General features: G+C 35.0%; 1 protein-coding gene across 6 annotated transcripts in view; it reads right to left on the reverse strand.

Annotated features, from left to right (window-relative positions):
• Positions 1-26,709, reverse strand: part of LOC150091205 (voltage-dependent calcium channel subunit alpha-2/delta-3-like) — a 1,918,419-nt gene that overhangs the window by 916,995 nt on the left and 974,715 nt on the right. For 4 of the 6 annotated variants that reach the window (XM_090374689.1, XM_090374695.1, XM_090374683.1 and 1 more), the window contains one exon: positions 20,333-20,389. The exons of the other annotated variants lie outside the window; for them this stretch is intronic. In XM_090374689.1, coding sequence (XP_090230815.1) covers positions 20,333-20,389 — 57 coding nt within the window. The remainder of the gene's footprint in view (positions 1-20,332; positions 20,390-26,709) is intronic. 6 annotated transcript variants of the gene reach the window in all.

The following is a 26,709-nucleotide window of genomic DNA, read 5'->3' on the forward strand; positions in this document are numbered from 1 at the left end:
TACACTCTCACTACTAATGAATAACTGAGCCCATCGACTTGGCGCGGCGGCTACTATGCACGTATGAACATGTCTCAACATGCAGCAACAAGCAGCTTCCTGTGATTCATTGTTGCGTCATATTGCAAAACTTTCCTAGTACCCTTTGTATATAGGAATTTTGCTAGCAGGGACAGGGAGGTGATTATCCCGTTATACAAGGCAATGGTCAGGCCACACCTAGAGTACTGTGTACAGGTCTGGAAGCCTCATTTTAGGAAGGATGTCGAGTTGCTAGAATGAGTACAAAGAAGGGAAAAATTGGTGAGGGGAAACAAAGGGGTGCTCTTACCAAGAAAGGCTTAAGTTCTGCAAATTGCAGCACATGGAGAGTAGGCAACTGCAAGGTGATCTGATTGAGGTGTATAAGACCTTGAATGGGTTGAGCAAGCTGAATGCTGATGGGATTCTTCCTCTTGCTCAGATTAAGAACCTGAGCGGGGGGCACAGTTTCAAATTGAGGAAAGACAGTTGTAGAATAGACGCGCAGAAATTTGCCTTTAGCCAGCAGTTAGTTGATTGGTAGAACAGACTTCCATTTTTTGTTGATGACCTAAATAAATGGAAGTTGATGGCCTAAATAAATTTAAGGCTGAGCTGGACAGGCATTTGGAACGAATTGAGGATTGAAATGGGGTTTTTTTTTTTTTTTTCAGCTGATGCTGCATAAGTTTGCTTTCTTGCATTGTATGCTTCTACTAATGCTAATGCTAATGCTAACATTACAAGGAAGTCAAGGAAGTCAAGACCTGCCTGACTGAAAAATACCATTAGAGATTCAGAAGCCTGCTAAATGGAGGAAACACGGGCGAAACCATAAATACTTACATAGTCCCAGTGCTAATGTACTTCTCTGGGAATATGGAGTGGAGTAACACTGAGCAGGGGAAGATTATGAGAAGGACGAGAGTAATGAGGATAAAGGGTTGCCAACACTATCTAAAGGGTTGTTGAGAGAATGACCACAGCCTGTAAAGAAAGGAAGGGATTTGAAGGCGCTGAACTTGGTTTTATCGTTTTCAGGGCATCAAATAATAAATCTAAATTCTTTGTTCTTTTATTGGTTACCTCAAATACTGAAAATTCGGCCTTCAGTGTCTTCGGATTTGATATTATTTCTTCAGGTTCCTCAAGAAACCTATGAATTCATTTTTCCCTTGGTACTTTTAGAGCATTGCCCTGATTAATAGTTTCTCTGTCTCTGATATATTCATCATCGAAATCTGTTTCCATACAAGAATTTGGATATATTCTATATTCAATATTTTTCCAGATAACTTAATAATATCAAGTTTTGAAACTAGTGGATATACACTAGATTTCTTTGTTGAAATGTTCTGTGGATTTTGCAAATAGAGCAAAAGGGTTACCAATCCGACTTGTCTTCTTTCTTGAATTCGTACTTCTAAAGCATTTAATAATTTGGAACTAATTTCAGTCTTCAATTTTTTTAGTTCATTTAACAGAAATTCAAATATGCCTTCACTTGTTAATAAATTGGCATCTTGCCACCCTAAGGTCTCAGCTGCTAGATGTACTGGTCCCAACACTTTAAGAAACTCCATGATTTTAGGATATTGAGTTTCATTCCACATATGAGAACCATCAATATCATTCAAAGCTAAAGCAATACATTCTTTTAATGTTGTAAATCTTTCAATCATGGCCTCTAAACTATTCCATCTTGTTTGGCAGTCAAGAATCAGACTTAATTCCTTTCCTTTTTCTTGTTTTACCTAATTCTGAAGGATGCTCTCTTATGGGAGATTTTCTAAAAAAATTGCAAATTTTTCTAATTTGGGAAATTGATTGTGTAATTGTCAGACAACATAGAGAATCCACAGTCGTTATCTAGATCAAGAGAATTTAAAAAATCCTCTCCACAGTCATCTTCACACTCTACGTCATCTTCCAATTCCTCACTTGTAACATATACATCGGTTTCTGTATTTTTTTTTTGTATTTTTATTTCTGTATTTTTTATATAACACATCAGTAACTGTTAAGTGTATGGTGCGTGAATAACATAGTTGATTAATTATAGGTGAAAATTGGCCAAATTTTTTCATAACAGCAGCACCATCATTTGTCGCTGCAAATATGTTGGTTGCTAGATCCAAGTTAAAAATTTGTAGCCTCTCAGAAACTAATTATAATGTTTTCTTAGCATCGCAGGAACTAGCTATTGGAACTAAGCCCAAATTAAAATCTTCCACAAAGTGGTGTACGTTGATATTCAAATATCTGCGATTTCTTTTGCTAGTCTACTCATCTAAAGTTATAGAAAATTTTTTCCCATTCTTCTTAATACAATCCAATTCATTTATACTTTCACGCTTGGCACTGTCATAAAATGTATGAATGAGATCCATTACTCGAGTGTTGTTTTTTGGTAATGAATATCCCCATTGTTGCAAAGACTCTTGTATGAACGAGCTTGTTGTAATGTTATTAATGGACAATCCATCCATTGCAGCAAGTTTTGCTATAATTTCTTCTAAACTGCTCCTTTTTATGAAATTAAAAATACTGGCTTATTTTTGTGGGCAGGAGGAGGGTCCAGGTGTTTCTTGCTTCTGTTTCTTGTTGATCGTTTCTGTTTCTTGTTTATTATTATTTTATGAACTGCTTTCTGGAGTTTGTTCATAGATGATCCTTTGCAGCTCAATATTTTATTACAATGATTGTAGCATGCTTTGTCTTTTCCAACCTTTTTGAAATTATCCCAAATCTCTGACTTATTTGCAACATTCATTTTGGTCTAAAAATCAAATGAAACATTTTAAATATTTTTATCAATGACATTAATATTTAATAATGAAAGAATGTTATATTATTAGAAAAGACATTAATATATTTACTTCCATTGTTTTTGTTTTTACTAACTAAAACAAGAATAATAACAAGCAATAACATGAACAGAGCTGTCATGGCGTGTTGTGTACTGCGTAGTACGGGTAATACGCAGTACTAAACTGGTCTAGTCTGGTGGGGTGCACATGAGCAACACAGCTGATGTCATCGGTCCATCTGCATGATGCTACATAGAATATCATAATAGAATGCGTTTGTGGACTTGCATGTCAAACACTCACCTGACTCATGAAGATTAGTTTTACTACAATATGCTTGTGCCCGAGGCGATTTAAAGTCAAAATGTTAATGTTTTTAATTAAATAATTAATTTATTTTTACATATTAATTCTAGTAACTAATTTTTCGAATTTTACAAATTTATCCAAAAAAAAAAAAAAAAACGGTTTTTAAAAACTGACAAAGTCTACAAGCAACCTCCAGAAAATCTAAGAGGTAAAATCGGGAGCTACAAATACCTAAAACAGGAAGTCAAAGAGATGTAGCATATGGAACAAGTAACAACAGTATGAGACCTCCCAGAGAACACCTACAAGGATCTCCAACAGGTGATCCTGAACATCTGTAGGATAGTCATAGAGGTACTCAACCAATAATAATAATAGTCAGACATAATGACCATCCCATGCATCTGGTACCAGTACCTCTCATGGGGATAGAGTAGAGGGGGGTAGAAAAGATAATAACAATACTGATGAAGACATATCAAGTTTAATGTCTAAGTTATGCTGAATATAGAGTTTGGCAGTGTGGTTAATAACAGGAATCACAATATGCTACTGCAACAAGGCCTAGAAAAACTCTACCAAGATAATAGGCCGAGAAGTGGTAATTGAGATTTAACATTGATACATATTGGATAGTGCACTAAGGCATCATCATCATCACTAAAAAATCTCATATTGCAAAATTGTTCACATGTTGCTTTGTTTTGCACTTTCAGATAAGTAACACTTCCCAAACAGAGAAGGCTATTTTTATTTATTCTCAGAATAATGCAGTCACTTAGATGGAATACTTGTTCCCTCTTTAGTGGATGGGTAACAGCACCCTAAGTGTAAGAGTATACACTCTGGAAGAGAAATATTTTCATGATATATGAGATGCCAAAAGACGTGTGAATTTAACATGATGTACATATGGAATTTTTAGGCTTCTGACTGCAGGACTTTTCTAATGCATATTGGGAAGTGCACTAAAGTTTCCTTTTTAATAAGCTTTAAAATTATGAAGAGACACCAGCACATCTCATACCATGAATCCTTCATAGTGAGTTGCCTAGTCTTGAACTTTCAAATAAGTAATATTTCTCAATATTTTCACGTATGCTGCCTCAGTAGATACATGACTATAAGAGCAGGTGATTTAAAAGTGAAATATTTTCATAATATGAGAGACACCAAAGGGTGTACAAATTCAAACCAGTAGAGTTATGGCCTTTTTAGGCCTCTCAATGCAGAAATTCATTAATACCTATTTGGTTAGGTTATGTTATGTGATGTGATTTATTATAAGTATCCAATTACTATTATCAATACACTGTTATTATCAATATATTGCTATTATAAATATATTACCCAATACATATTAGGAAATTCCTGCATTCAGAGGCCTAGATGCTTCATCATGTTAAATTCACACACACCTTTTGACATCTCTGTTATCGTGAAAATATTTTACTTCTAGAATGTCTATTCTGACACCTGTTGATGGTGAGAAAACAAATATTCCTTAAACAGTGAAGTCTGGTGGTGGCACTAAACAAAGGAGACGTAACAACCACCTTCTTTATTTTGGAAGCACAACTTATTCAAAAGTGCAAAATCGAACAACTTGAGATGTTATAGTAATAATGCAGAACAGCAAACATTGTTTGCCCTCTTCAGAGTTTATAACTAGAAAATGGAAGTCATCTGAAGTTGTGAACATAAAAATTGAACATTGTTATTATTATTATTAGCTACATGGTGCAAGGAAGCCTGAGGCTTATGCTGCACTAGCCAAAAAAAAATTCCCCGAGTAACCCTGTGTGTGTGTGTGTGTGTGTGTGTGTGAGAGAGAGAGAGAGAGAGAGAGAGAGAGAGAGAGAGAGAGAGAGAAAGGGAATCAACAAGAAAGAGAAGAATGATGATATCCAGCTCAGGACCTTGGGTGTGCCAAGCCCATACTCACCAGATGTGAGCCCCTGGGGTTATTGAATTTTCCTATTCAACAATGTTCTTAATAATGAACATTGTTGAATAGGAAACGCTGTGTGCAGCTTTCAGACACGCTGTGTGCAGCTTCCGGGCCGGAGGTTGCACACAGTAGTGTCACAGGTCAAAGACCCCATTACTAGGGATTCTAGTAGTGGGGTCGTATATGAGATCACATGCCCGGATCGTGGGGAATGTTACGTGGGGGAGACAGGACGGCGTCTCAAGGACCGTCTGGGGGAGCATTCACGAGCGATACGGACCGCAGAGCTCAATAAATCCGCCATTGCCGAGCACTATTGGGAAAAACAACACCAAATCTCCCCCAACAACGCCGTCATCCTTGACCGGGCGCATAGATTCTGGGACCCCAAGTGGCTGGAAAGTCTGTGGATTGGATCCTCTGGTAACAATAGCATGAACAGAGACAGGGGAGTTAGGCTTCACCCCCTTTTTGAGGCAGTGGCTTTGGCCAGAGATAAACGTTTTCATTTTCCACGTCTCCAGACCACTTCCGGTTCTGGTACAAGCGAAAGGAATGCTGAGTATGCGCCTGGTCATCCACGTGTGCCGTGAACCTGGTACTTAAGGATGTGTCGCTTAAGTCTCACTATTACTGAGGAAGGAGGTAGACACCTCCGAAAGCTCTAATAGTGTTTTTATCGCTTTTATATTTATATTTTAATGTATTTTAACTTATTTACTTAATTTATTTTTGTTATATTTCAGTTTTTTGTAAATAATTAAAATTTTTTGTAAATATTATTTTACAGTCTTTTTTTATCATTTTATTTTATTTTATTTTATTTCATTATTCAATCAGTCATAAACGGTTGGTGTGTGTGTTTAAAATTGGTAGTATTGTTGCAAAAGTTAGACTGGAGAAATTACAGTTTCAAGGAAGGAAATCAAAGAGTTCAGAATGAGTAGTGGAGTTGGGAGAATAATAGAGGCAACAGATGCATTTTACAGAATGGGGTAAAGAGATTTTAAGTCAGATAAGATCAAAAAGGAAAGATTCCAAAATAAGTAAGTCTTTTATGGGGAAAATCAGGACAGACATTGGTACAAGCACCACCTTTGAAGCGAAAAAATTGTACGATGATTAATTAGGACACCTGACATGAGCAGTGGTTAAGGCAACCGATAAGTGGGGCTTGGCAGACTAAATGGAAATGGGCATCATTGGAAGTGAGACTATGTATATTTGTGAAATTAATGAGGAAGCTTTTGGGAAGTTTAGATCTTTTCACAGATAAATTGTTCTATTATTCTGGCTATTTGTGATGCATTCAGTAGATCAAGTAAAAGTAGAGGGGAGAAATGTATGAATTAATGAAATTTTTGTGTATGGCATGTATATAACAAGAATTGCAGCTCCTTGACATGATGTGACCTCAACAATTCCCACTGGCACAGACACTACTTGGATTCTCCCCCCCCCCAGTTACTAGTTGGCAGTGTAGCAGCAGCAAGATTATACATCAGCTGATCATGATGCCAACTGAAGAGTTCGGAGGCATCCTGATCCCACAAAACCAAACCTGTTACTAAAACATTCAGTCTGGTGGAACAATCCAGCAGCCGGACTGTGAAAACCAATTCAAAGACGTACCTTGAAATATAAGGAATACTGGATCTTGTCAGAATGGCCATCACTCATTCTGCATGATGTAAGAGATGGGAGGATAGACAAATTATTGAATTGGAAATTATCAAATTATCCTGTCATATAAGACTGCATGTGTGACAGTGTTTTTTTTTTTTTTGTTTTTTTTTTCTGATATATATAAGCTTGTTCTCTAATGTCATATGCCACTAATAGAATAATTAGCAACAAACAGTTTTCAAATGGGAACTCTGCAATGCTATTCTTTACTTTAACATAATGGAAATCCATATGAAAAACATATTTTTTTTAAAATTGAAAACTCAGTACCACAAGTTAATCTGTTAATGATTACATTACAGAATTTGTATATCTGCAATATATTTTTTCAATCTGTTTCACATACAAAAACTGTTGGATTAAGTATAGAATGCCAATAACAGCATCCTTTAACTGGTTTCCCCTATATTTCAATTCTGATACTAATTAAGGCAGATTGAAGATCAGAACCAGAGTAGAGTAATGCTAAAGTTCATACTGATGCACTCTAATGTATATTTTTAGTTCAAATAACTTTTTTTTTGTCTTACAATGCACTGGCCATCCATTGCTCATCTAAAACATTTATTTTTCATGTATTTCCAAAAAAAAAAAAAAAATTCCCAATAAGCATCCTAAAACATTTGGCAGACCATATTTAGCAGAATCAGATGCTGTTTTGTATGAGATATTTAAAATTCTGAAGGAACTTTGACATCTGAGCTATCTTTAATTGGAAAAGTGGTACAGGAACTCCCCGACTTACATAATACCAACTTATGCAAATTCGACTTTACATAAGGTTTTGCCGGCCAGTGCAAACTGAAAAAAAATATGGAAACGTATTTTGCATCTGTAGGGATAAATGGCAGGGTAAAATGCATTGTGAAAATATCGTAATGTGAACCGAATAACATATTGGGGAGTTTTTTTTGTTGTTTTTTTTTAATTTGTTCAAGTCCTTGGAAGTTGAAAATTTTGCTATATTACTAAGCTATTTATCTCTACAAAATGTCATATTTATAATGAAACTTGCAGTACACTTTCATCGTTATCATATGTTTCCATTATAAGAATCAATTTTGAATGCCTTTGTGATATTTTTATAAAGCACATTTCTGGAGGTCATGACCAAAAAATAATAAAGACAATTTGCACTTTCTGGTTTATTGGTCTTTTATATTAGCACAATCTATTATAAATGGGTAGTAAACTCAATCTTATTGCATTTGCGATAATACCAATAACTGGAATTCTGTGGGCTTTTACGTTGCAGTATTATGATGAAATGAGTTCCCCTTCGCCGAAATCTTCAATCATAAAAAAAACAAATTTTCAGAAACTTCTCTTTCATTCCTATTTATGTATTACAAAGGAAAGGGACCAATGGAAAATGCAAGCGCTGGCAGTGCCAGGAAACAAAACAAAATTGATTTAGAAATGAAAATAATGAAGAAGTACGAAGCAGGACAAAGTTTTTCATCTATTGCAAGGGAATTAGGTCTCGCTGCTTCAACAGCGAATACTATTTTAAAGGACAGTGCACGTATAAAAGAACCCCAGGGGCTCACATTTGGTGAGTATGGGCTTGGCACACCTAGGGTCCTCAGCTGGATATCATCATTCTTCTTTTTCTTGGTGATTCCCTTCAACTTCTCTCTCTCTCTCTCTCTCTCTCTCTCAAAGTAATTCAGAAATTTTTTTTGGCTGGTGCAGCATAAGCCTCAGGCTTCCTTGCACCATATGGCTAATGATAATGTCAAAGAATCTACACACTTAAGATCAACAGTGATCACAAAACATTGTTCAGGTGCTATATCAAAGATGGAACAGCTATTAATAATATGGATGGAAAATCAGATTCAGAAGCAAGTGCCTGAGTCCAATGGCAATTCAAGGAAAAGCAAGAAGTATTTATGAAGATATTAAGGATAAGTACGGCAAACCAAAAGCCAAGTTCTTGGCAAGCAATGGATGTTTAATAGGGTCAAGCATTGTGCTGGTTTCCAAAACATTAAAGTATGTGGTGAAGTCGCCAGTGCCAATTCTGCAACTGCAGAGAAATTTTGTGATGTGTTTGAAAAAATTATTGATGAAGGCGGCTATTCAAAGCAGCAAATTTTTAACGTTCATGAGACTGCTCTGTATTGGAAAGAAATGCTGGATAGAACATACATTGCCAAAGAGGAAAAGACAATGCCAGGTTTCAAGGCTTCAAAAGATAGGGCCATGCTCTTGCCTGGGGCTAATACAGCAGGAATTACAGATTAATACCACTGCTTGTGTACCATTCTGGAAATCCTCATGCATTTAAGGGCATCAACAAAGCCATCCTACTTGTGCATTTCCGATAGAACCAGAGAGCATGGATAACAATATCTCTCTTTGAGGATTGGTTTAACTGCTTCATTGAAAAATATTGTAAATATGATGTTCCTTTCAAGATTTTGCTCCTATTAGATAATGTTCCTGGACATCCTACGCATCTAGATGATTTCAATTCGAAATTGAGTCATATTTCTACCGCCAAACACTACTTCACTCATCCAACCTATGGATCAGGGTGTTATTTCAAATTTAAAAGCATACTATTTACGCACATTTGCTCAGGCATTGTCTTCAGTAGACGATGAGAAAAATTTTATGTAAAGAGACTTTTGGAACTCTTACAATATTTACCACACCATCTTAAACATTAACAAGGCCTGGGTGGAAATTACTAAAAGTTGTTTAAATGGTGCATGGAAGAAAATATGCCCATGGAACGTAAAAGGCTTTGAACGGTTTGAAAAACATGAATCTTATGAAGAGGTGACAGATAAGATTGTAAAGTTTGCAGAGCTACTTCACAGTTGGAGGTTGTTGACAAAGATGTGGAGGAGTTAACAGAGGAAGAAGGGAAGGAATTATCTAATGAAGAACTTATTGCAGGCAGTGATAGTGAAAGAAGAAAATGCTGACGAAGCTGAAGATGAACCAATGAGGAGCCGAGATGCTTCATCACCAGAGAGGTGGCAATGGCATTTTGTGAAATTGCAATGGCAAGGTTTGTGAAGATCAATCCTGACAGTGAATGATTCTTAAAAGTTAACAGAGGAGCGAATGATATGATTGCTTGCTACAAAGAAATCTATGACGAAAAGAAAAAAAGCCACCGTCCAGTCATCCATTAATATGTTCCTTCGTAAAGTTGAGTGGCCGACCCCTCAATCTTCACAGCAGCATACTTATCAGCTGAAGACGTTGATTCTGGCAACAATGCTCGAGAGGTAAAACTTACTAAAGTTATACCTGTCTCCTCTCTTTTTTTGTAATTTTATAATTTTTAAATTGCCCACTTTTATTACTTTTCCTGCGCATGAGATAAAAAATTGAATAAATGCAATAAATAATTCTATTCATATGTTCGTTGAATATTTCATTTTTGATTCAATCGATTCAGAAAGCGCAGCTGCGAGTGCTGCACAAGCATGGAGGAAATTCTGACTTACGTAGAGTTCCGTGGAATGCAATCCTTACGTTAATCGGGGAGTGGCTGTATTTGGTATTTTAAGAAATTTCACTTATATTTTAGTTACCATATTTTCAGGCTTTTGTTTTTAATTTCTTTGATAGTTATTAGGCTTAACTGATAGCTGTGCCATAGGTAAAACCAGGACCTTTTTTGTAAAATATAAACTTCTGGAACAATGAGGAAGTCTCCCTAGGTAAGAGGAGATGGATGGTGGAGGTCTAGGTTCTCCTCCTTGGAAAATATTTTTAAAAAATCATGGTGCCAAATTTTCGAATTTGGGTTTTTTTTACGAAGTCTTAAAGAGTCAGTCTGAATGATTTAATTTCTGAGATCGCAAGAAAAAAATTTATTTCATTATTCTTACCACTAGTTACTTTTGCCACTCGCTCTGCACTCTTGTTCTTTGTTGCAGTACGTTTAATAAAGTCATCTTTTCCTTTATTTGAACTTCAATATTATCAGACTTACACAATCAACAGTATCCAAGCTAATTTCCCAGTGATTCTTTTAAAAAATGGCTAATTTGACATTTCAAATACAGAAGTATAGGAAATTGAACAAAAATTATTAAAAAAACTAATTTAATGGGTATTATTTATTTATTATTCAAAATGTTTTTATAAAGATTTCCACAGTAAAAGGATGTTAAATTTCTTATTGCAATTTCTTTTTTAACTGTTTATGTTTAGGGCTGTATGATGGCCCTGAATAAGCCATGGTTTTTTTTTAAGCACTTTAATTGTTAATTAAGCATTGTGATTGAAAAATGGTTCAATAGATGAGTGACAAAGTCAAGCTGTGCATCGAGAGAGAGAGAGAGAGTGAGAATTATAGAAGCCAATTCAGAAGGGCAGTGCCCATGAATGTATCTATAGAAAAGGAATGCAGCAGAAACAGTACATCTATGAGACAGAGAGTGGAAGGAGTCTGTTAGAGATGAGTAATTAATTAATCTAACTGTCCTCTTTTAAATGGAATCTTATTTGGGAGAACCACCCCAGATGTGGGTATAATAATCCATAGTAGGGCAGATTTGTGATTTGTACAGAGTGAGCAGCTGTTTGGAACAAAAGTAACAATGAGAGTAAAAGAGAAAACCCAGTTTTTTAGATGCAGAGAAAGCAATATTTGTAATGTGCTTATGCCAAGAGAGATTAGAAGTCAGGGTAATCCTAAAAGAAATATATTATCTTGCCTAGAAATCAGAGCATTATTGAAGTTAAGCATAGGAACAGAAGAATCCTTTTGGTGAGATGTATGACAGGACTGAAATTTAGAAGGATTGAAATCTAAGTTATCTTTGCCCCACTGGAGAATTAACTAGAGATCAGCATTTAGGGAATTGGTAGTATTCAAGAAGTTTAAGCTGTTTGTGCAGGCAAGGTTTCTCAAACTGGAAGGTGATTTGCAATGTGCTTTGATCAATAAAATTATAGATAGGATTTCTGGTCAAGGGAAGAAGGTCATTATTATGAAAGAGGAAAAGAGTGGGAGAGAGAGCCAAACTTGTGGAACACCAGCATTAGTGGACAAGATAGAAAACAGAGAGCCATCTATCATTAATAGGAGGGAGTGGTCAGAGAGAAAACAACAGAAATTATAAAAAAACATTGGAAAACCATAAGATGGAAGCTTATTTAAAAGACCTTTATTCCAAACATGATCAAAAGTCTTTGATCCAAACATGATCAAAAGTCTTTGAAATGTCAAGAACAACTGCTTAAGATTCACAAAACTTTTCTATTGAAATTTTCCAGAGGTGGGTAACATAAGCCAGAATATCACCAGTAGATTGACACCAACAGAATCCATACTGGTGATCATTGCTCAGAGGAAAGGTTCTAGATAGTTTAAAAGACTGATTGATTGATTTCTCCATTATTTTAGGAACAGTAGAAATAAGTGCAACGAGACAAGAATCCAATGGGAGGGATTTATCACCATTTTTAGAATCTGGCTGTATATGAGAAAATTTCCAAGCAGAAGGGAAAACATCTTTGAAATAAGAAAGTGAAAAATGACAACACAGAATAGGAGTAAGCTCAGGAACACAGGTTTTGAGAATAAGTGAAGAAATACCATTAGGACCTGGAGCTTTCTTAGCATTAAGATTGTTAAAAATCTTTCTGACATCCTTTTGATGGAAGACCACAGGAGGCATTGAATGCTGTGTACTGGAAATGGTAGGAGGTGGTTTACCAAGATCATCAATACAAGAAAAGTAGAATTCTAGCAGGTCAGCTTTATTTCTGGCTGAAGTAGCTGTTTTTTTTTTTTTTTTTGGTTTTTTTTTTAAGGAGCATTAGCAACTAAGGCCATATTGCTCCGGGATATGCGGTGGTCATTCCCTGACCTTTCCGCATCCTCCGTATTTGGTGGCGATGCGCTCAAACCCCGGTTTAATCAAGAAGCGTGTGCTACGCACTGCTGCTCCTTCCCACCTGGCTACGGAGACGCCAAGGCTGAAGTAGCAATAGAACCATTTGGTTTGGAGAGAAGTGGGAATAGAGATAGGCAAAAATTGTGGCCAATAGCTTTGGAAAGAGACTGGAATGCTCGTCTACCATTTGGACAAGAAGCAAGTTTTCTACTCTTGGCCTGTTCAAACTGTAGTTTGGACTGATTAATAACTGCTTTACAATTGTTGAGAGCTTTGGTGTAGGCAGAAAACGAACCTGGACATTTGTATACAAGCTAATTGCGAAATGTAACATTCTTATCCTGAAGAGCCTTAGCACATTTGTTGGAAAACAAGGGTTTTAAATAAAGGACAAAATTTTAAGTTGGTGATCTAAGGTGGCTAGAGGACCACTCACCTCGACCGTCTACTTAGAAATATTGTTTGTGAGAAAAATATCAAGTGTGTTGACTGCATGGTCGGACTGTCTGGTAGGTAAATGAACAATCTGTGTGAATTCGTTAGTAATTTCAAAAGCATCAGCATCCCGAACAGCTGGGTCTGTGTGACTAGAAAGCGGAAGCCAGCTGGAGTTGTGAACATTAAAATCACCAAGGAAAATTACCTCACTGTTAGGAAAGTTGGATTGGAGAAAGTCAACTTTCTAAGAGAGGAAGTCAAGAGTTCAAAGTGATTAGCGAAGTCGGAAGAACTTCGCTAAGAGGAGATCCGAAATACTGAGTCTCTGAGAAGGAATATCAGAATGGGCTCATGTAAAAGTATCACCTTTCAAGTGAAATGAATCATACACAAATAATTAGGACAACTAAGATAAGCAGTGGTTGAATCAACCAATAATTGGGATTCTGTCAGAAAAATATGTAGGGTTTGGCAGAGGGTAAGTGGAAATGGACTTCACTGAGATTGGAACTGAGAGCATGTAAATTTGTGATACGAATGAGGAAGTATTTGGGAGGTTTAGATCTTTTCGCAGATAAGTTTGACAATTCACTATGTATTCAGTAGTAATAAAAGGTGTGGGGGGGGAAACATGTATGAAGGAATAAAATTCTTGGATATGGTGTTCACAGCTATTCTGACGTAAAGTGGTCTCGACAATGCTCCCCGCATATACAATACTCAGAATCCCTCCAGTCACTGTCTGGCAGAGTATAGGCAGCGAAATTATACACTAGCTGATCCAAAAGCCTCCTAGAGAGTTACCAATATTATTACAGGTCGACCATAACTAATTCAGCTACTGGTAATCCGGTTCGACTGCTAATTCGGACATAATTTCCGTGAACGTAATTTCAAATTTCCTGGGTTGGCGCACCGACCTGCTGCTACTGTTTTGGTGGTGTTGATTGCAGCATCAGTTGTTGGCGCAAACTCGTGAACACTGGAAAACCATTCCCACTTGTTTTTCTGCATTTATTATTATAACCCACTCACATTTAGCTCCAGCCATGGTTCCAATGCATAAAGGAAGTGCCTCTCGTGGTGTAAAGCACAAACACCGTACATTGTCCATAACAGATAAAGTTGAACTTCTGAAAAAATTCGGCGGCAGGGTCTATGAGAAGTTTAATTCTGCTTAATTGTAAATTCCAGCAATTTCTCTCAGTTCCTCTTATTATAGTAATTTTCTTTTAGCTATTCCTTTTTAGATTTTTTTTTTTTTTTTTTTTACAACACACTTATACAAACTTGCGGAAAAACACAACATAATATGATGAACAATACAGTGCGCTAACGAACTTGTTTTCACAAAATCTCTAACAATACTGACAAACTTATTGCGATGTTTGAGAGTTTATTTTATCGTAGCATTCGCCACGCGTGCAATAAACTAATCACAAACGACCTTCATATGTATGCCATAATAGTGTCACACGTATGTGACCGACACGGCTTCTCAAGAAATAAAGTAACCAACATATGTGGCCACATTTATGTGACATAAAAAAAATACTTTTTTTTTTTTTTTATATTTTAAGCGAAAAAACGACAACACTGACATTACAATATTTATTTTAGAATTAGTAATCAAATTATTTCCTAAATATTTTTTGGCCCCTGGGGAATTTTTTTCTTAAACTAGCTTGGCAGTCAACATGTTAAGGGTAGGAGGAGGTGGTTAGCTGTTGGGTAAAATGTATGCACTAAAATAACCACCAGTGATCCGGCAAACTCACTAATCTGGCACCCCACAGGTCTCAACGCTGCCAGATTAGTGATGGTCAACCTGTATTATTATTATTATTATTAGCTATATGGTGCAAAAGATGCCTGAGGCTTTTGTTGCAACAGCAAAAAAAAAAAAAAAAAAAAAAAACAAGAAAAAATAAATTCCCGAGTTATCCAAATAGAGAGAGAGTCAGAAGTAGAAGGGAATCACCAAGAAATATCCTCAGTCTGGTGAACCTACCTAGAACACCATGTTAGAGCTCTACCCTCGAAATGTACGAAAGATGGATTCTCACTAAGACATCCATCATAACTTCAAAAGACACTGATCATATTTCATACTGTTTGCAGTATAAGCATTTTAAGACAGTGAAGATTTTCTGCTCAGTACCAACACTCATGTTTTCAGATTCCTTGCCCTCACTAACAAGTTAATGAAAGCACTCTACAAACGACTTACATTCAACTCGTACATATGTACAAAGCACAAAGTTTCTCAAAATTAATAAGAATACTGTATATCAAAAAATATCAACAGTTTTGAACATGTGCAAGAATTACCAAAATTAGCTGGTGGTAACACTGCGTCAGCTACCCTAGTACCGACTGCTTGTCTATTCCTGATCTCTAAGTTTTTTGTTGTTCTTGTTCAGAATATATTCAGTGTTTTTCCTGTTACAAAAGATATTGTTATTTCTCTAATATGGCTACAATGTGAGAACATTCTTGTGGGACTTATTGCTAATGAGGATTGCAAGCCAGAAAAGATCTTTAATGTAGATGAAACTGGCTTGTTTTGGAAAAAAATGCTTGATCGCTTGTATATTATGAAGGAGGAAAAGAAAATAACTGACTAACTCTGCTGCTGGGGGAGAAATTCTGCCGGCGACTGCAAACTCAAAGCACTGTTAGTGGACCGCACAGAAAATCCAAGAGTTTTCACTTGGCCATCCACCTCACCTGGATGATTTTCATTCTAATGTTAAAGAGGTGTACCTGCCTCCCAATACCACCTCCTTCTTACAGCCAATGGGGTCAGGGAATTATCAAGACTTCACTTCCAGTCATCTGGTTGTCTAACTCTAAGGTCTAGGCTACTTGCAAAATCTTCAAGGATTGGTTCCACAAACATTTCATACCACAAGTAGAAAAGTAGTGTGCTGAAAACAACCTTCCATTCAAGATCCTGTTAGTACTGGACAATGCTCCTGGCCATCCACCTCACCTGGATGATTTTCATTCCAATGTTAAAGAGATGTACCTGCCTCCCAATACCATCTCCTTCTTACAGCCAATGGGTCAGGGGATTATCAAGTTTCACTTTCAGTCATCTGGTTGTCTAACTCTAAGGCCTAGGCTACTTGCAAAATCTTCAAGGATTGGTTCCACAAACATTCCATACCACAAGTAGAAAAGTAGTGTGCTGAAAACAATCTTCCATTCAAGATCCTGTTAGTACTGGACAATTGCTCCTGGCCATCCACCTCACATGGATAATTTTCATTCTAATGTTAAAGAGGTGTACCTGCCTCCCAATACCATCTCCTTCTTACAGCCAATGGATCAGGGGATTATTGCTACATTCAAGGTGTATTGCACAGGAAGAACTTTTAAGGAAGCCTTAACAGCAAGAGAAGTAGTAATTATCTTACTCCTTCTCTTGCCGAGGTGTAATGACTTTAAAGCAATTTTGGAAGGAATATAACATCTACGATGCAATCAAGAATATAGATGTCATCTGGCATCATATAACATCATCAAATATGAATGGGATCTGGAAGAAAGTCATCTCACATACTCACGACTTCCGTACATTTGAGGAAGTAGAGTCAGTCTCGAAACACATGATGGAAACCAACTGGATCTTGAGGTGGAGGAAGAGCATTTACCAATTATTGGAAAGCCACTCTCAGGAGCTGACCAACGAAAATCTCTTCGAACTTGAAAAACAGGCACAGCAGGAGGCCACTGAAGAGGAAGTAGTTGTTGAAAAAAATTCCACCTACAAGCAACTAGCTGGAACTTTTTCTTTAATAGATAAAGCACTATCATCTTTCGAGGTTCAAGATCCTAACACTGAGAGGTTCACCAAAGTGGCAGTAGGTGTAAACAATGCCAATGCCTGCTATCTGAGAAGAGAAGAAAAAGAAACTGTGCAGATTAAAATCAATCAGTTTTTCAAGAAAGTGGACATGAACATATAATATACACAGGTGGTACCACGACCAGTCAATCTTTTCCCAAGTCAGCAGAATCAGTGTCATCGAAAGTTTATATGATCCTCCATCTCCACAACACCGGCAATAATGTGGGAAAATAAAGTCTTGTTTATTTTTATTCTTGTATATTGTATCTTGTTTATACACTATACAGTACTGTTTACAGGTATTAGAATAAATTACTTTTGAATAAATAGTGCACTCTACATTCTTATTTACCACGTGTTTTTTCCCCCTCATTTAACTGTTACAAATCGTAAAATGCTATAAACAGTACTCTACATACAGCCTGGTGAAGTCTGTTGGGGGTTATAATCTTGGTGAGAAGAGAATGTATATACTAAATACATATATGTATTTAGTATCTACAAGACAGACTGAAATTGGACTTATGTACAAAATGGATTTACATACATGAAAAAAAACTGATTAAGTACGTAAGTTAAGGAGTGCCTGTATTTAGCTATTTTAAGTAGTTAAGCATAATATTTTCTTTGTATTTCAAAAAGAAATACAATATCAATAACAATCATTATCAATAACTTTCATACTTAAAAAGCTATTGTCTGTTATTTTTTCAGGAAAATACTGTGCTTATTCTTTTTTAAATAGACGTTTCATTTATTTCCTTATGTTTAGCATATAATTAATTTATTTCACTTATGCTTGTTTCTATGTAAATATAGTAAACAATGTGGCATTATGCACAAATAATTGCATAACTAATATCAGTTATGCAATAACAAATATTAGTTATGCAACTCATGCATTAAATTAAGTGTGAAAGGGGAATAAGGATCAATATTATATGAAAAACAAAATTAGATATTAAGTAGCAAAGGGTAATATACTTGTATAAAGGTTGAGATTTCCCGAATTCATGATAAATTTTAAATGCAAAAATTGAAAATATAACCAAGACTTTTATCATGCCTATTACAAGAAGAAAACAAATTAACGTAAAATTTAAGTTTTATATTCAGATAATTATGAGAAGCTTCAAACTTCTTATAATTATTTATTATTACTAATATTAATATCAAAAGGCTCTGGTAAATATATTAAGAATCAAACAAACGGCCTCCGTAGCTGAGTGGTCAGGAGCGGGAGTGCAGTAGCACACGCTCTTTGAGTAGACCGGGGTTCAAGCCCCTGACTGCTGAATGCGGTCGATCTGCCAACCCGCACTGGACCAGCGTGGCAGATTATGGTCCATTCCCCTCAGCATGAATTGCTGAGGAGGCTTCCATCCTGCAGTGGGTTGATAATGGCTGCACTTTACTTTTTTACTTTTTCTATCCTGATAGAATTGATTCTTAATATATTTACCCAATCAAGGGATTCATCACTTCACTCAGTGATGATGATGGAATGTCATACCACATATATGCCTGCTAAGGTTGGAGAAAATTGCATTTTGTTGTTCATGCTTCTTTAATACCTTATCTTGTTAGCGTGCATTTAATTGTGACCTTTAACACCAGACTTAATTTGAAATATCAAAATTTATAATATGAATTAAATCAATTAAATTTTGTACTCTTTAATGTGGGTACTGATAAGATTAGATTGAATTTCAATTTTAATGCTTCTTCCTATGATTATTGATGGATTTAACAGTATCCTATACCATGTGCTGATTGTCATCTGTTTTTCCTGAATAACTGATTTGTTATGCTGAATTGCTTTTTCCGCAGCTAATAAATGGAATACTATACCTTTTTTTTAATTGAAAATTTGTGATTCTAGCTTCCCTTAGACATGAAGAGTCATCTTCCCCATCCTCCCATAACTTTGCCATGTATGTCCAGATAAAATAAGCACTTCCCTATATCGCTTGTTTATAATTTTTTTCCCCAACTGTGTGTGCTTGAAGTTAAACTTTTATATAATCATGTGTTCATTATTCCTTTCTGTTGTTACCACTTCAGCAGATCCAATTTCAATTTGCTTTTATCTGCCATCAGTAGTCCCAGGGTCTAATAACTCTCTCTCTCTCTCTCTCTCTCTCTCTCTCTCTCTCTTTGTAAAACTTCTTGGGATAGCATGTATACAATATATTGCAAACATTTCCTGCAGCCAAACCTTTTTCAAGTGGCATGTGTGCACAACATGAACATAGAAAGACTCGATACATTTTTGAAATGTACTTCCATGGTTCAAATCATGTCATTTATATATATATATAATATATATATAAAACACTTTTCTCAGTTTAATATATAACAGATGGAGGTCAAAAAAACACAATTAAGGTAAAAAAAAGTTTAAAACTTAAATAATCATACATTTATAGATATAAGTTATGAATAATGTAGAAGCAATAAAGTGATTAAAAATTTTAATGTGAATCTGATTAGGAAGAATAACTATTAACTCTATATTAAAATAACACAGGATCTTTGCAACTTATTCCTTACTTTTTTCCACAATAAAAGAAATGTGTCTTACAGTTGAAGGAAATATTTGTCTATGAATAATTGATAAATACGCCAGAAATACAAAACTAGTTTTAATTGTTTAGCATATTAAGCATTAGCAGTTTATCTAAAACTGCTCTCCAACACTAATTAAATATAAACAACCAGCATGAAAAACTAGTTTCTACCATTTCTAGCAGGTGGGAGAAACTGCAAAATACAGGATAAAAAAATCAAAAATACTTTCATACATAGATATCTGGTTGTTTAGCTACAACTACAGGGAATACACTCAAGTTTTAAGATACTACTACTACTACTACTACTACTACTACAACACCAACATCTACACACTAGGTTAAAAATCTCCATGAGCAAGAAACTGAACTGGAACTAACATTCCAAGTACTGGCTTACTCTTCTTTTATTTTTGTTTTCTGTGGCAAGAAAAGTGATAATTATAACATTATTCCAAAATGATAAATGATATTTCTTTTTAATTTTTTAAAACTTTTTTTAAAAATGACAATCTAATAAAGATTAGATGAAGTTTTCTATTAAACTGACACATATTGTTCTAAATAATTAAGAAATATACAATTTCATTTTTATATTGTTCTTAATTTTCATAATATTGTCCACAGAAAAGCAAAAAAAAAGACAATCACTCTTATACTTTAAAAGGAGAAACATAACAGTGCATCATTTTCTAATCTCATCATCTGAAGGATTTCAGGAAAAGAAGGGAAAGGAGGAAAAGAGAGGATGTCATGCTAGAATATATACTGCTCCTTCTACTAAGGCAGAGAGTACTTGCAAACTACACTGTTAATACCTCTCTGGTCCTCTCAATCCAGACGTTTTTACTAGTTCGTATCCTCTCCGTGACATTCTAGAGGCATACACAGAAACAAGTAGCATAAGAAATACAAAAGAATGAGGAAGGAAGAATAATGAAAGAGAAATACTGGCATTTTATATTTGTTAGTAGTTTTAAATAATCATTTAAGGAACACCTTGAATGTATAAAGTTTGCTGCAACTGAAAATATTAGAAATTATTATATTGACTGTTGGATGCAAAACTATGAAGCTCTGTCATCCTTATGAAATTAAATATAATTTCACATATGCAAAAAACACAAGAAAACACTTTGTGCTAATTTAATTTTTAATATTTTCTTCAATATCCTATTATATAATTAATACAAAATAAAACACATCTCAGAATGAAATAGAAACAGTATTAAATGATAAACTGCAAAATGTCAGCTCTCCTTGTTATTCATACATCGAACATCCAAAATTAATGCATAATTCGCAAGTGCATGTTAGTTGAGATTTGTAAACAATTAGTCAAATTAAGTCCACAAATGAGTACAAATTCCCAGGATACAAATCTTTCTACTGAGACAAATATTGATACTGTCTTGAGACAGAAGTCATTTTACCATACAATACATTACGAAGTGATTTAATTAAGAAAATCTATGCTAACATTTCATTCCCAAAATTGGAATGAAATGTTAGCATAGATGTTAAATGAATATTATGAGCAATATGGGTTAAGAAAAGTGCACAAAACCCTAAAATAAGTGTAGGGCTTACTACACAGTGTGACAATTATATGAAGAAAAAAAATATAGTCCAGAAACTATCAGAAAAAATTGTTGTATAAATAATTATACTAGTAAGTAGCAAGAAGAAACCCATACATCAGCCAGGTTAAAAAAAAAGAGGAAATGTAAAGTGGTAAAAAAGGAAATGTTGTAAAGTAACTACTCAAAGCTACTTTAAAGAAATGTTATTTTTGTAGATTGAAAGTAAATTTAAAGTTTTTAGATCAAATGTTGACAGCTGGTCTAAAAAAATCTAGGATCAACTATCAAACATGGAGAAGGTTCAGTCATAGTTTGGGGTTCAATGGGGAATCTAAATTTTGTTGAAAGAGCCATGGATTAATATGCATACCTTGATATATTAAAACAAAATCTAAAAGAATAATCTCATAAAAAGTGGAATTTCAGATAGTTTTATATCAGGACAATGATCCCAAGCACAAAATGTATATTGTGAAGAAATAGCTTCTTTACAATTGCACTAAAGTATTAGAGATATTCCTACCCAATCACCAGATATGAATCACACAGAAAATTTGTGACACTATCTGGACATCCATATCTGTAAATATCCTTCAACAACTTCTTTAGTTCATTTTAATTTGCAATGTGTTTACAAGAACATTACAAAGAAAAATAAATTAAAAAATATACTGAAGGATGAATGGTGAATTTTATGAAAAGTTGGAAAAAAATTCAAATTAAAAAATATACTGAAGGATGAATGGTGAATTTTATGAAAAGTTGGAAAAAAATTCAAAAGGGATACTCAAACTACCAGCTGTAAGACTTTCTGTATCACCTTTTTCATGTGTTATATAAATAACCACAAGTGATTAAATTTTATAAATCATAAATATAACAGCAAGTATATTTACATACTTCAGCAAGTATATTTATATACTTGCTGAAATGTATAAACATATTTCCAATGTGTTTATACATTTCAATTTTCATTAATTAAGTGATTAGATGCAAAATGAAACAATAAAAAAATAAAATGTCATGGAAGCTATTTATTGTGTTTCTTTTTTGGAATTTGAAATGTTATGATTTGTATGAATATCTAATGTTACCACTGTATATAGCTTCACTCTCTTTAATCAAAAATATCATTTTGAATTATGTTTAAGAATTATATTTTTAAATCAATATTGCAACACTTCCCCACTTCATGCAATTGATGAAGTCCTAAAAAAAAAAAGTGTTGTGCTACCACTAAAATGCATTAAGCAAACAATTTTCCAAAAGATAATTGGGGGGGGGGGGGATTATAACTGTTGTGTCCAGCCCAGAATTTTATGATGATATATTTTTTATCATACTTTTGCAAGATTTTATATTACATTTGTATGGAGAGTTCTTAATGTGGATGTGATTTTAATTGAAAAAAACAGTCAATAACAATCCATTATGCTCTTTCAATGCGATAAGAGGTGCATTCCAATATGAAAAATGTTTCTTAGTAAACATTACATATAAATAACAAAAATACACAATATAAAAGTTTATTTGATAATATGATAGTAAACAATTCCTTTTATGAAATTTGGTACTCAAAAAATTTATTTTCAGATATTGCAGAATATTTAGAAAGGTTTGTCATATTATAAATCTATATCTTGCTGCCTTGGGGATGTGCTGTTCCATCCAGTGAGAAACAGTATAGTTATTATTCACATGTTGACTTAAAATTACCAATATCTTAAATTACGAGGGATGATCAAGTTGCTGAACCCATAACATTGAAATAATTAGTTTCATATTCTTTTGAAATACATGTTATGTACCTGCAGGTCTTAATACACATACATGAAATTAGATGCACATAAGCAAAATTAGAGGTCACTTAGATTTCATTAAAATGAAATCTAAGTGACCTCTAATTATCAACTATTTTATGAAAAAGGACTGGACTCCAACTAATATTCAGAAAAACTTGATGGACACACTAGGTGGCTCTGCTCCATCACAGAGTTAAAAGGTGGTACCATTAGTTTAAGTGCGGCAGAGAATCGTGTGAAGATGAACAAGCTGTAGGATCTCCAAAAAACTGCCACCACTACAGAAAATGTCAACAAAGACCATGACATTTTCCTGATACTGTAGGCAAGAAAATGCGCAACAAGATAAGTGCTTTGAATGCTAACACTGATCAGAAGCACAATGCAAGCCTTGGATTTTTTGCCATCTTTCTACATGTACTGTGCCAACCTTGAAGACTTTTGTGATACATACATAACAAAGGATAAAAAATGGCTCAATCATTTTGATCCTCAGTCAAAACAACAAAGCACAGAATGGAAACATCATCAACTGACATTCTCAAAGAAATTCAAGGTGCAATCAACAGCAAAGAAAGTGGCGACAACATCACAGCTCAGTACTACGCCAGCCTAATCCCCCAAGCACATGACCATTAAAAAAAAAAAAAAAAAAAAAAAAAAAAAAGAGGCGAAGAACTCTCCTGTATTTATATTTGCTCATTCATTAGGATAATGCCACTGCACATTGTGCCTTGCAGTAGCTGCAATGTCAGACCAGTCATTTGAATTGGTACTTCATACATCCTGTTTACCAGATTTGGCCACATGTGATTTTCATCCATTCCCAAATCTAAAGAAATAATTTCAAGGTAGGAAATTTGTATATGATTCTGCTGTGATGGGTGCTATGGATACTGATTGGACAGCAATCACAATTTTTTTTTTTTTGCAGGAATTAAAGCTATAGAATATCACTGGGAAAAGGGTATTACTGTCACAGTAGACTATTTTGAAAAATAAAAATAAGTTCAATGATGAGATACTTCATTTACATTATGATTTGGATTATAATGTTTGGTCTAGACTTGATTGGCGGAGGTGACATACAAACATAAATTCTGTTTGTTATGTCTGTTCACTTCAAACTATAAAGGGCACCTTCCGTAGTACATATGTTACATTTATATTTTAGTATTAGTAAGGGCAAACTGTGCAAGAAAGCAAGCTTATGTAGCATCAGCTCCACTACAAAAAACACTTCACAAATCACCTGTATATCCCCTCCAATAGTTTGTCTAGCTCTTCCTTGAATTTATTCAAGCTATTAACATTCACAACAACAGACGGCAACTTGTTCCAGCAATCAACTACCTGCTGGCTGAAGGCAAATTTCTGCACATCTACCATTAAACCATCCTCCCTCAGCTGAAATTTATACCCCTCCTATGTGAGGTCTGAGTGAGAGGAAGGATTTTATCAGCATTGGGCTTACTCCATCCATTCAAAGCCTTAAAAACTTCAATCAGATCTTGCAGGAGACTAGTCACCAGATGCTGCATTTTCAGAACTGAGGATTTTCTTGGTAAGAGCACCCTCTTGTTCACATCAACAATCTCATTGTCCCTCTCAGCAACCATCCCAGCTACAATGAGTGTAGTACCACAATTGGTAGGTGCATATGGGCTTATTGCCCTGGTGGCACATTGAAGGCTGCATGTTCAATGTGATGATGATGTTAACCATGGTTTGACCATTTACAAAATAAAATAATAAACAACAACCACAGTTAGTATATATATTGGATTTACTTCTGTTCATGTGCAGTATCTTGCATCTGTCAATATAAAACTTAAATTGCCACTTGTCAACCCATCTGTCTAATTTTTCTAGATCTTATTGCAGTAGCATACCTTGAGTACTGTCATTAACAACCATACCAATCTTTGTATCACTTGCAAACTTCAACATTAAGTATCATATGCCTCCATCAACATTATTAATAAATATATTAAACTAACAAGCTCAGCACTGAACCCTGGGATAGTCTACCAACATTAGTCCATGAAGGGCAGTGGTCATTGATAACCACTCTCAGACTTCTCCAACTGAATCATCCCTTTATCCATAACAGTAACTTGCACTTAATGCCAAAATGTTCCAATCTGCAGAAGTCTTTTAAGTGCAAGAGTATCGAAAACTTTTGAAATCTAAGTACAGCAGACTCTCGATTTACGGGGACACTCCAAGACTACAAATTTAAAAAATTAACCATAAATCATAAAATTCAAGTAATAACTAGAATAGGTATAAACAGATATTTTGCAAGTCATAAGTAAGCGACAAGAACCGTCATTATAAGTCGTCACTGGGAGATTAATGTGCATATTATTTATTATTTTACAACCCCCCGCTGTCTTCACACCCACCACTCAAAAAAAAAAAAAAAGAGACAAATGTTTAGTTTGTTTTAGTGTGTCGCATTGATTGTTGTGTTCCATCGCACAGCAAAAAGACAAATTTTGTTTCGTTATTTATGTTAGGGTAGGGCTTACACAATACCGAGATCCTGGTCATTTTTTTAAGGTATTCAAATACAGTCAGTCCTCGTATAACACGTGTTTACACTACACGAATTCAATCATACATGATTTATAAATAGGGGAACGATATCTTATATCTTATATAACACGAAACGAATTTGCTTATGCACGATTCGCATTGTGTTTACAAGAAATGGCAGTCGAACGCGGAATCACCCCAACCGAACGCAACACGATAGGAATGAAGAGAAGATTCTGAAAATGTATTTGTTTTTTATATCAGTGAAGGGGAAACACATTTCACCATAATAACGTAAAATTCCAGCTATTGGTATTATCGCAAATGCAATTAGATCGAGTTTACTACCAGTTTATAACAGATTCCACTAGCAGAAACGCAATTGGAAATTGTTTTTATTGTTTTATGGTAGTAAGCCCTAGAAATGTGCATTAGTAAAATGTGAGGTGTTGATAGTGTATCTCTGCCTTTACGGTGTTGTTTATTCAGTTGCTACATGCGCGCAGCCTTGTTTATGTGTATCAAACGTGCCTCCTCGTTTTGTAATTGTGCTTTATTCCATAAAAATGAGTAAAATACTTAAAAGGTGTGAAAAGGAAGCGTCCTGGTGAAGATACTGCAGATTCAGAGAGGAAAAAGAAAACAGAGGCAGACTGGGTCAAATATTTTTACCCGGGAAAATTTATACTGGCCTCATACTATGGTTTATGGCCAAAATCACACCGGCCTCCGGCCCACCGGGGTTTCCCCGGTAAGGCTTATGGCCAGTCCGCCTCTGTCGATAGAGAAAAAACATGAAACTGTGAAACGCTTTGAGCAAAATGAAAGACCATGTGATATTGCACATGCTTCAGACCTAAATGAGGCAACGCCGAGAATTAGAAAGAATGCAGAGAAAATAAAAACAACTCAAAGTGTAATTAAAATTCATTAGATTAAGACACAAAGAATTGGAAGAGATGGAACACCTGTCATCTGTTTGGATAGAAAATCAAACAAAAAACAAGTTTGCTTACGATAGAAGTAAAAGCATTAGCAATATTTTATTACGTAATAGTCGTAATAAAATGCCTAAGTATTTTATTACGATTATTTATTGTGTTTGGTAATGTTTTGGTTACAAATGTGTGTTCAATCTTGGGTGGTCGGCACCTAACGCCATTTTTCCCATAGGGCCTGTATTTATATTGCACGAGGGTTTCTAGGAACGCAACTATCATGCTATACGAGGACTGACTGTACTGGTATCGATACAAAAATACCGGTTTT

This window comes from Mastigoproctus giganteus, chromosome 1, assembly GCF_048544385.1.
Source record: "Mastigoproctus giganteus isolate SK-2022 chromosome 1, ASM4854438v1, whole genome shotgun sequence".
NCBI lineage: Eukaryota > Metazoa > Arthropoda > Arachnida > Uropygi > Thelyphonidae > Mastigoproctus > Mastigoproctus giganteus.